Source organism: Procambarus clarkii, chromosome 31 (genome assembly GCF_040958095.1).
Source record: "Procambarus clarkii isolate CNS0578487 chromosome 31, FALCON_Pclarkii_2.0, whole genome shotgun sequence".
In the NCBI taxonomy this organism is placed as follows: Eukaryota; Metazoa; Arthropoda; class Malacostraca; order Decapoda; family Cambaridae; genus Procambarus; species Procambarus clarkii.
This window is the reverse complement of record NC_091180.1, coordinates 10,799,306-10,811,053: the sequence shown is the minus strand read 5'-3', so window position 1 is coordinate 10,811,053 and position 11,748 is coordinate 10,799,306. Positions and strand designations below refer to the sequence as shown.

The window sequence follows — 11,748 nt, the reverse complement described above, 5'->3', positions numbered from 1 at the left end:
TTGCCCCACAAGATGCTCTGAGCCTCAGGAAAAAGCATTCAAGTGAGGGAGCCCTTACACTGAGGACTTGTCATGTTCTGTCTACCGGCCAATAGACTGAACACCGTCCATTCCTCACCGTCAATTTAACTCAGCGTCTTTTCGATATACCCACACTCGCCCAGAATCACGATTGTGAATATATTGTTCAGAAGCCTAAAGTGACAAATCTCCAGAGCGAAACAGACTGGTATCAGGTAACCCCTGGTGACAAAGATCGTTGTGAGTGACCTAGAGTGAAAGCAGGCAGTGCCACCGCCTAAGTAATCTGTGTGTGACTTTACCACAGTGTACCTGTACCACAGTGTACAGTGTAGTAGTGCATGGTACCATATAACCTGCAGCCGTCGCCGCCCTCACTGTACCACGTGACGTCACCACCCTTACTCACAGCCAGTACCAAGAGTGTGTACGTGTGTCTGTAGACATACAGTACGCCCTACTGCGAGTACCCTCTGTGTCTACGAGCGAAACCAGCTGTCAGGCCACCTACGAGTTCTTGCATAAATGTGCATGAGTGAGTGAGTGAGTATGGAAAGGTACCTTATCTGTAAGTACAAGATCTTGTCATTGTTTTATTGTGTCTGTGTTGATCTGAGGTATCAACCACAGTTCTCACCTTCTCATACCTGTCACAGGTCATAGGTGAATCGACGGTGAATGCGTGATTATCTGTGTGGTATCACGACATTTCACTCGTCTGTGAATGTGAGCTTCACATACACCACACATTTAGTATTGTGTGATTATTATTGTGCATGTTATTGCCTGTCCCATTGACAGTGTATTTGTGATTTATTGCATATCATCATTACCCGAGTATCCGGTTGGAACTCTTGTGATCCCTTTGCACACCGACAGTTAGGTTGCCGTGTTAATGACTGACTGTCAACTGTGTTACATTAGGTGTTTCTCCACGAGTGGATCCGAGTCGATTAGCCAGTCGTCAAGAGTCTCGCTAATACAACCACAGCCTTTCTGACGCCAATCTAAAGTAAATCAAGCACCCTGTGAATTAGTGGTTAAGTTAGTAAATAAACTACTGTTAAGCTTTATGCGGTGTTTCCGTTGAACCACTTCTGAATACTGCCAACTATTTACTCAAGCCTTCAGCTCCAGGTGTCTTCAACACCGAGTTGCCTAATTCACTAAACTATAAATGTGATGAGGACCCTAGGAGTCCCTTAAAGTGTTAAATTATTGAGGAGATTCCAACGATCAACGTGGACCAGGACCAGGTGAGGCTAGTCTGAGAAGAGACCCTCAAGGACTCTAACTCGACCTTGCTCCCAGACCCTGTACAGTTGCTCTCGTATTTTCTATTCTGCTAATTCCCACAGTATCGTGAAGCGTCTGCCACATGTACATTGGCGACGTACGCATTGCAGTCGTGAAAGCAAAAAAGAAAAACCCCACAGTGAGCCTATTGGTCTCTTATCATATCTACATTTGAAACTGTGTATGGAGTCAGCCTCCACCACAACACTGCTTAATGTATTCCATTTGTTAACTACTCTGACACTGAAAAAATTCTTTCTATCGTATCTGTGGCTCATCTGGGTACTAAGTTTCCACCTGTGTCCCCATATTCGTGTTCCACCTGCGCTAAAGAGTTTGTCTTTGTCCACCTTGTCAATTCCCCTGAGAATTTTGTAGGTGTTTATCATGTCTCCCCTTGCTCTTCTGTTTTCCAGGGTTGTGAGGTTCAGCTCCCTTGGCCTTTCCTCGTAACTCATTTCTCTCAGTAAACACAACGATGGTGTGAGGGCAGTAGTCAAAACGATTATTATTATTATCAACTTTATTGGCAAAAATGGGGTGACAATCAATATTTCAATGAACGAATATGTAAATAAAACTTTATATTGGTCACTGCCACAGACGGGCAGGAATGGATTCGTAAGAGATGCAGTTTAACAATAATATAAATAAAATTGTTTTTCATTCTTTAAAATCCAGGATAAATTGTTAGTATGTCGTCCAGTACTCCTGAGTCAATGATATAGTTACACAGTTAGTGGTACAATAGGTCAGGAGGTCTAAAATCTTTTACGGTTTCACATTCAACAATATAATGTTGTTGATGGTGTGAGGGCAGTAGTGAGTAGTGAGGAAGTAGGGCAATAGACATAAAATATTGACCGTCAAGGATCTCTACAATACATTGGAGAAGAGAGAGACTTGTGAATACTTTTGTCTCAGCTGGTATAAGGTTGGTATCAGGGCACTGTGTATCAGGTATAAGTTTTGAACTTCAGAGCATTTATTGTGTGTATTACGGTATAAGGATCAGTACTAACGGTATATATATATGGTGAACTTGTAGATACAAAGAGTATAAGGGTGAAGATAGTATCAGGGTATAAGGGGCGCCCTTCTACTCTTGCCTCCGCGTCTCCTGATAGTTCTGTGGTACTCCTGGCGGCGTCGGTCAAATTCCTTGTGGCAGGCCTATTGGAGGAGACCAGAAGAGTTATATATTATATTCCTTCTACTGATGCTACTACTACTACCACAACTACTACCACTACCACTAACACTGCTACCAATACTTCTACCACAAATATGACTAATGATAATAATAAGAAAATGAGTAAGATCAATGAGGAGGATTCAAACTTGGCCCCAGAGCCCTCCCATGCTAACTCTGGAAGAGCCAGAGAGCACAGGGGGGGGGGGGCGGGTGCCGCAGGGAGTGAACACCCTTTTTTTTGGAGTAAAGAAGAAGGAGAGGCATAGGTGAAGGGAAGTTTAGAAGTGGGAAATACAGTGAGAGGTATGAAACAGGCGGGCTGTCCGCCTTGCTGACACCGTTACGCGTCAGTGGACGTCTCAGGAACCCTAGAGAATTCAGTGGAATCCCAGGTTGCAATGCTCTTGACCATGTCACGATGCTGTTATGGGTGGGTGTTGACACCCAGCCATAACATTAGCCACCCTGGGTGTTGACACCCGGTCATAACATTAGCCACCCTGTGTGTTGACACCCAGCCATGACATTAGCCACCCTGGGTGTTGACACCCAGCCATGACATTAGCCACCCTGGGTGTTGACACCCACCCATGACATTAGCCACCCTGGGTGTTGACACCCACCCATAACATTAGCCACCCTGGGTGTTGACACCCACCCATAACATTAGCCACCCTGGGTGTTGACACCCACCCATAACATTAGCCACCCTGGGTGTTGACACCCAGCCATGACATTAGCCACCCTGGGTGTTGACACCCACCCATAACATTAGCCACCCTGGGTGTTGACACCCACCATAACATTAGCCACCCTGGGTGTTGACACCCACCATAACATTAGCCACCCTGGGTGTTGACACCCACCATAACATTAGCCACCCTGGGTGTTGACACCCACCATAACATTAGCCACCCTGGGTGTTGACACCCACCATAACATTAGCCACCCTGGGTGTTGACACCCACCCATAACATTAGCCACCCTGGGTTTTGACACCCACCCATAACATTAGCCACCCTGCGTGTTGACACCCAGCCATGACATTAGCCACCCTGGGTGTTGACACCCACCCATAACATTAGCCACCCAGGGTGTTGACACCCACCCATGACATTAGCCACCCTGGGTGTTGACACCCACCCATAACATTAGCCACCCAGGGTGTTGACACCCACCCATGACATTAGCCACCCAGGGTGTTGACACCCAGCCATGACATTAGCCACCCTGGGTGTTGACACCCACCCATGACATTAGCCACCCTGGGTGTTGACACCCACCCATAACATTAGCCACCCTGGGTGTTGACACCCAGCCATGACATTAGCCACCCTGGGTGTTGACACCCAGCCATCACATTAGCCACCCTGGGTGTTGACACCCACCCATAACATTAGCCACCCTGGGAGTTGACACCCACCCATAACATTAGCCATCTTGGGTGATGACACCCACCCATAACATTAGCCACCCTGGGTGTTGACACCCACCCATAACATTAGCCACCCTGGGTGTTGACACCCACCCATAACATTAGCCATCTTGGGTGTTGACACCCACCCATAACATTAGCCATCTTGGGTGTTGACACCCACCCATAACATTAGCCATCTTGGGTGTTGACACCCACCCATAACATTAGCCACCCTGGGTGTTGACACCCACCCATAACATTAGCCACCCTGGGTGTAGAGACCCACCCATAACATTAGCCATCTTGGGTGTTGACACCCACCCATAACATTAGCTATCTTGGGTGTTGACACCCACCCATAACATTAGCCATCTTGGGTGTTGACACCCACCCATAACATTAGCCATCTTGGGTGTTGACACCCACCCATAACATTAGCCATCTTGGGTGTTGACACCCACCCATAACATTAGCCACCCTGGGTGTTGACACCCACCCATAACATTAGCCACCCTGGGTGTTGACACCCACCCATAACATTAGCCATCTTGGGTGTTGACACCCACCTATAACATTAGCCATCTTGGGTGTTGACACCCACCCATAACATTAGCCATCTTGGGTGTTGACACCCACCCATAACATTAGCCATCTTGGGTGTTGACACCCACCCATAACATTAGCCATCTTGGGTGTTGACACCCACCCATAACATTAGCCATCTTGGGTGTTGACACCCACCCATAACATTAGCCGCCCTGGGTGTTGACACCCACCCATAACATTAGCCATATTGGGTGTTGACACCCACCCATAACATTAGCCATCTTGGGTGTTGACACCCACCCATAACATTAGCCACCCTGGGTGTTGACACCCACCCATAACATTAGCCATATTGGGTGTTGACACCCACCCATAACATTAGCCACCCTGCGTGTTGACACCCAGCCATGACATTAGCCACCCTGGGTGTTGACACCCACCCATAACATTAGCCACCCAGGGTGTTGACACCCACCCATGACATTAGCCACCCTGGGTGTTGACACCCACCCATAACATTAGCCACCCAGGGTGTTGACACCCACCCATGACATTAGCCACCCAGGGTGTTGACACCCAGCCATGACATTAGCCACCCTGGGTGTTGACACCCACCCATGACATTAGCCACCCTGGGTGTTGACACCCACCCATAACATTAGCCACCCTGGGTGTTGACACCCAGCCATCACATTAGCCACCCTGGGTGTTGACACCCACCCATAACATTAGCCACCCTGGGAGTTGACACCCACCCATAACATTAGCCATCTTGGGTGTTGACACCCACCCATAACATTAGCCACCCTGGGTGTTGACACCCACCCATAACATTAGCCACCCTGGGTGTTGACACCCACCCATAACATTAGCCATCTTGCGTGTTGACACCCACCCATAACATTAGCCATCTTGGGTGTTGACACCCACCCATAACATTAGCCATCTTGGGTGTTGACACCCACCCATAACATTAGCCACCCTGGGTGTTGACACCCACCCATAACATTAGCCACCCTGGGTGTAGAGACCCACACATAACATTAGCCATCTTGGGTGTTGACACCCACCCATAACATTAGCTATCTTGGGTGTTGACACCCACCCATAACATTAGCCATCTTGGGTGTTGACACCCACCCATAACATTAGCCATCTTGGGTGTTGACACCCACCCATAACATTAGCCATCTTGGGTGTTGACACCCACCCATAACATTAGCCACCCTGGGTGTTGACACCCACCCATAACATTAGCCACCCTGGGTGTTGACACCCACCCATAACATTAGCCATCTTGGGTGTTGACACCCACCTATAACATTAGCCATCTTGGGTGTTGACACCCACCCATAACATTAGCCATCTTGGGTGTTGACACCCACCCATAACATTAGCCATCTTGGGTGTTGACACCCACCCATAACATTAGCCATCTTGGGTGTTGACACCCACCCATAACATTAGCCATCTTGGGTGTTGACACCCACCCATAACATTAGCCACCCTGGGTGTTGACACCCACCCATAACATTAGCCATATTGGGTGTTGACACCCACCCATAACATTAGCCATCTTGGGTGTTGACACCCACCCATAACATTAGCCACCCTGGGTGTTGACACCCACCCATAACATTAGCCACCCTGGGTGTTGACACCCACCCATAACATTAGCCATCTTGGGTGTTGACACCCACCTATAACATTAGCCATCTTGGATGTTGACACCTACCCATAACATTTGCCACCCTGGGTGTTGACACCCACCCATAACATTAGCCACCCTGGGTGTTGACACCCAGCCATAACATTAGCCACCCTGGGTGTTGACACCCGGTCATAACATTAGCCACCCTGGGTGTTGACACCCAGCCATGACATTAGCCACCCTGGGTGTTGACACCCAGCCATGACATTAGCCACCCTGGGTGTTGACACCCACCCATGACATTAGCCACCCTGGGTGTTGACACCCACCCATAACATTAGCCACCCTAGGTGTTGACACCCACCCATAACATTAGCCACCCTGGGTGTTGACACCCACCCATAACATTAGCCACCCTGGGTGTTGACACCCAGCCATGACATTAGCCACCCTGGGTGTTGACACCCACCCATAACATTAGCCACCCTGGGTGTTGACACCCACCATAACATTAGCCACCCTGGGTGTTGACACCCACCATAACATTAGCCACCCTGGGTGTTGACACCCACCATAACATTAGCCACCCTGGGTGTTGACACCCACCATAACATTAGCCACCCTGGGTGTTGACACCCACCATAACATTAGCCACCCTGGGTGTTGACACCCACCCATAACATTAGCCACCCTGGGTGTTGACACCCACCCATAACATTAGCCACCCTGCGTGTTGACACCCAGCCATGACATTAGCCACCCTGGGTGTTGACACCCACCCATAACATTAGCCACCCAGGGTGTTGACACCCACCCATGACATTAGCCACCCTGGGTGTTGACACCCACCCATAACATTAGCCACCCAGAGTGTTGACACCCACCCATGACATTAGCCACCCAGGGTGTTGACACCCAGCCATGACATTAGCCACCCTGGGTGTTGACACCCACCCATGACATTAGCCACCCTGGGTGTTGACACCCACCCATAACATTAGCCACCCTGGGTGTTGACACCCAGCCATGACATTAGCCACCCTGGGTGTTGACACCCAGCCATGACATTAGCCACCCTGGGTGTTGACACCCACCCATAACATTAGCCACCCTGGGTGTTGACACCCACCCATAACATTAGCCATCTTGGGTGTTGACACCCACCCATAACATTAGCCACCCTGGGTGTTGACACCCAGCCATAACATTAGCCACCCTGGGTGTTGACACCCGGTCATAACATTAGCCACCCTGGGTGTTGACACCCAGCCATGACATTAGCCACCCTGGGTGTTGACACCCAGCCATGACATTAGCCACCCTGGGTGTTGACACCCACCCATGACATTAGCCACCCTGGGTGTTGACACCCACCCATAACATTAGCCACCCTAGGTGTTGACACCCACCCATAACATTAGCCACCCTGGGTGTTGACACCCACCCATAACATTAGCCACCCTGGGTGTTGACACCCAGCCATGACATTAGCCACCCTGGGTGTTGACACCCACCCATAACATTAGCCACCCTGGGTGTTGACACCCACCATAACATTAGCCACCCTGGGTGTTGACACCCACCATAACATTAGCCACCCTGGGTGTTGACACCCACCATAACATTAGCCACCCTGGGTGTTGACACCCACCATAACATTAGCCACCCTGGGTGTTGACACCCACCATAACATTAGCCACCCTGGGTGTTGACACCCACCCATAACATTAGCCACCCTGGGTGTTGACACCCACCCATAACATTAGCCACCCTGCGTGTTGACACCCAGCCATGACATTAGCCACCCTGGGTGTTGACACCCACCCATAACATTAGCCACCCAGGGTGTTGACACCCACCCATGACATTAGCCACCCTGGGTGTTGACACCCACCCATAACATTAGCCACCCAGAGTGTTGACACCCACCCATGACATTAGCCACCCAGGGTGTTGACACCCAGCCATGACATTAGCCACCCTGGGTGTTGACACCCACCCATGACATTAGCCACCCTGGGTGTTGACACCCACCCATAACATTAGCCACCCTGGGTGTTGACACCCAGCCATGACATTAGCCACCCTGGGTGTTGACACCCAGCCATGACATTAGCCACCCTGGGTGTTGACACCCACCCATAACATTAGCCACCCTGGGTGTTGACACCCACCCATAACATTAGCCATCTTGGGTGTTGACACCCACCCATAACATTAGCCACCCTGGGTGTTGACACCCACCCATAACATTAGCCACCCTGGGTGTTGACACCCACCCATAACATTAGCCATCTTGGGTGTTGACACCCACCCATAACATTAGCCATCTTGGGTGTTGACACCCACCCATAACATTAGCCATCTTGGGTGTTGACACCCACCCATAACATTAGCCACCCTGGGTGTTGACACCCACCCATAACATTAGCCACCCTGGGTGTAGAGACCCACCCATAACATTTGCCATCTTGGGTGTTGACACCCACCCATAACATTAGCTATCTTGGGTGTTGACACCCACCCATAACATTAGCCATCTTGGGTGTTGACACCCACCCATAACATTAGCCATCTTGGGTGTTGACACCCACCCATAACATTAGCCATCTTGGGTGTTGACACCCACCCATAACATTAGCCATCTTGGGTGTTGACACCCACCCATAACATTAGCCATCTTGGGTGTTGACACCCACCCATAACATTTGCCACCCTGGGTGTTGACACCCACCCATAACATTAGCCATCTTGGGTGTTGACACCCACCCATAACATTAGCCATCTTGGGTGTTGACACCCACCCATAACATTAGCCACCCTGGGTGTTGACACCCACCCATAACATTAGCCACCCTGGGTGTTGACACCCACCCATAACATTAGCCATCTGGGGTGTTGACACCCACCTATAACATTAGCCATCTTGGGTGTTGACACCCACCCATAACATTAGCCATCTTGGGTGTTGACACCCACCCATAACATTAGCCATCTTAGGTGTTGACACCCACCCATAACATTAGCCATCTTGGGTGTTGACACCCACCCATAACATTAGCCATCTTGGGTGTTGACACCCACCCATAACATTAGCCACCCTGGGTGTTGACACCCACCAATAACATTAGCCATATTGGGTGTTGACACCCACCCATAACATTAGCCATCTTGGGTGTTGACACCCACCCATAACATTAGCCACCCTGGGTGTTGACACCCACCCATAACATTAGCCACCCTGGGTGTTGACACCCACCCATAACATTAGCCATCTTGGGTGTTGACACCCACCCATAACATTAGCCATCTTGGGTGTTGACACCCACCCATAACATTTGCCACCCTGGGTGTTGACACCCACCCATAACATTAGCCACCCTGGGTGTTGACACCCACCCATAACATTAGCCACCCTGGGTGTTGACACCCACCCATAACATTAGCCACCCTGGGTGTTGACACCCACCCATAACATTAGCCACCCTGGGTGTTGACACCCACCCATAACATTAGCCACCCTGGGTGTTGACACCCACCCATAACATTAGCCACCCTGGGTGTTGACACCCACCCATAACATTAGCCACCCTGGGTGTTGACACCCACCCATAACATTAGCCACCCTGGGTGTTGACACCCACCCATAACATTAGCCATCTTGGGTGTTGACACCCACCCATAACATTAGCCACCCTGGGTGTTGACACCCACCCATAACATTTGCCACTCTGGGTGTTGACACCCACCCATAACATTAGCCACCCTGGGTGTTGACACCCACCCATAACATTAGCCACCCTGGGTGTTGACACCCACCCATAACATTAGCCACCCTGGGTGTTGACACCCACTCATAACATTAGCCACCCTGGGTGTTGACACCCACCCATAACATTAGCCACCCTGGGTGTTGACACCCACTCATAACATTAGCCACCCTGGGTGTTGACACCCACCCATAACATTAGCCACCCTGGGTGTTGACACCCACCCATAACATTAGCCACCCTGGGTGTTGACACCCACTCATAACATTAGCCACCCTGGGTGTTGACACCCACTCATAACATTAGCCACCCTGGGTGTTGACACCCACCCATAACATTAGCCACCCTGGGTGTTGACACCCACCCATAACATTAGCCATCCTGGGTGTTGACACCCACCCATAACATTTGCCACTCTGGGTGTTGACACCCACCCATAACATTAGCCACCCTGGGTGTTGACACCCACCCATAACATTAGCCACCCTGGGTGTTGACACCCACCCATAACATTAGCCACCCTGGGTGTTGACACCCACCCATAACATTAGCCACCCTGGGTGTTGACACCCACCCATAACATTTAGCCACCCTGGGTGTTGACACCCACCCATAACATTAGCCACCCTGGGTGTTGACACCCACCCATAACATTAGCCACCCTGGGTGTTGACACCCACCCATAACATTAGCCACCCTGGGTGTTGACACCCACCCATAACATTAGCCATCTTGGGTGTTGACACCCACCCATAACATTAGCCACCCTGGGTGTTGACACCCACCCATAACATTAGCCATCTTGGGTGTTGACACCCACCCATAACATTAGCCACCCTGGGTGTTGACACCCACCCATAACATTTGCCACTCTGGGTGTTGACACCCACCCATAACATTAGCCACCCTGGGTGTTGACACCCACCCATAACATTAGCCACCCTGGGTGTTGACACCCACCCATAACATTAGCCACCCTGGGTGTTGACACCCACTCATAACATTAGCCACCCTGGGTGTTGACACCCACCCATAACATTTGCCACCCTGGGTGTTGACACCCACTCATAACATTAGCCACCCTGGGTGTTGACACCCACCCATAACATTAGCCACCCTGGGTGTTGACACCCACCCATAACATTAGCCACCCTGGGTGTTGACACCCACTCATAACATTAGCCACCCTGGGTGTTGACACCCACTCATAACATTAGCCACCCTGGGTGTTGACACCCACCCATAACATTAGCCACCCTGGGTGTTGACACCCACCCATAACATTAGCCATCTTGGGTGTTGACACCCACCCATAACATTTGCCACTCTGGGTGTTGACACCCACCCATAACATTAGCCACCCTGGGTGTTGACACCCACCCATAACATTAGCCACCCTGGGTGTTGACACCCACCCATAACATTAGCCACCCTGGGTGTTGACACCCACCCATAACATTAGCCACCCTGGGTGTTGACACCCACCCATAACATTTGCCACCCTGGGTGTTGACACCCACCCATAACATTAGCCACCCTGGGTGTTGACACCCACCCATAACATTAGCCACCCTGGGTGTTGACACCCACCCATAACATTAGCCACCCTGGGTGTTGACACCCACCCATAACATTAGCCACCCTGGGTGTTGACACCCACTCATAACATTAGCCACCCTGGGTGTTGACACCCACCCATAACATTAGCCACCCTGGGTGTTGACACCCACCCATAACATTAGCCACCCTGGGTGTTGACACCCACCCATAACATTAGCCACCCTGGGTGTTGACACCCACTCATAACATTAGCCACCCTGGGTGTTGACACCCACCCATATCATTAGCCACC

At 50.5% G+C, this 11,748-nt stretch overlaps 1 protein-coding gene across 6 annotated transcripts in view; it reads right to left on the bottom strand.

Moving 5' to 3' along the window:
- Positions 1 to 1,822: 1,822 nt before the first annotated feature.
- Positions 1,823 to 11,748, bottom strand: part of LOC123758604 (mediator of RNA polymerase II transcription subunit 15) — a 55,340-nt gene continuing 45,414 nt past the window's right edge. For all 6 annotated transcript variants that reach the window (XM_045743051.2, XM_045743050.2, XM_045743049.2 and 3 more), the window contains one exon: positions 1,823 to 2,490. In XM_045743051.2, the coding sequence (XP_045599007.2) occupies positions 2,395 to 2,490 (96 nt within the window). In that variant the 3' untranslated portion in view covers positions 1,823 to 2,394. The remainder of the gene's footprint in view (positions 2,491 to 11,748) is intronic.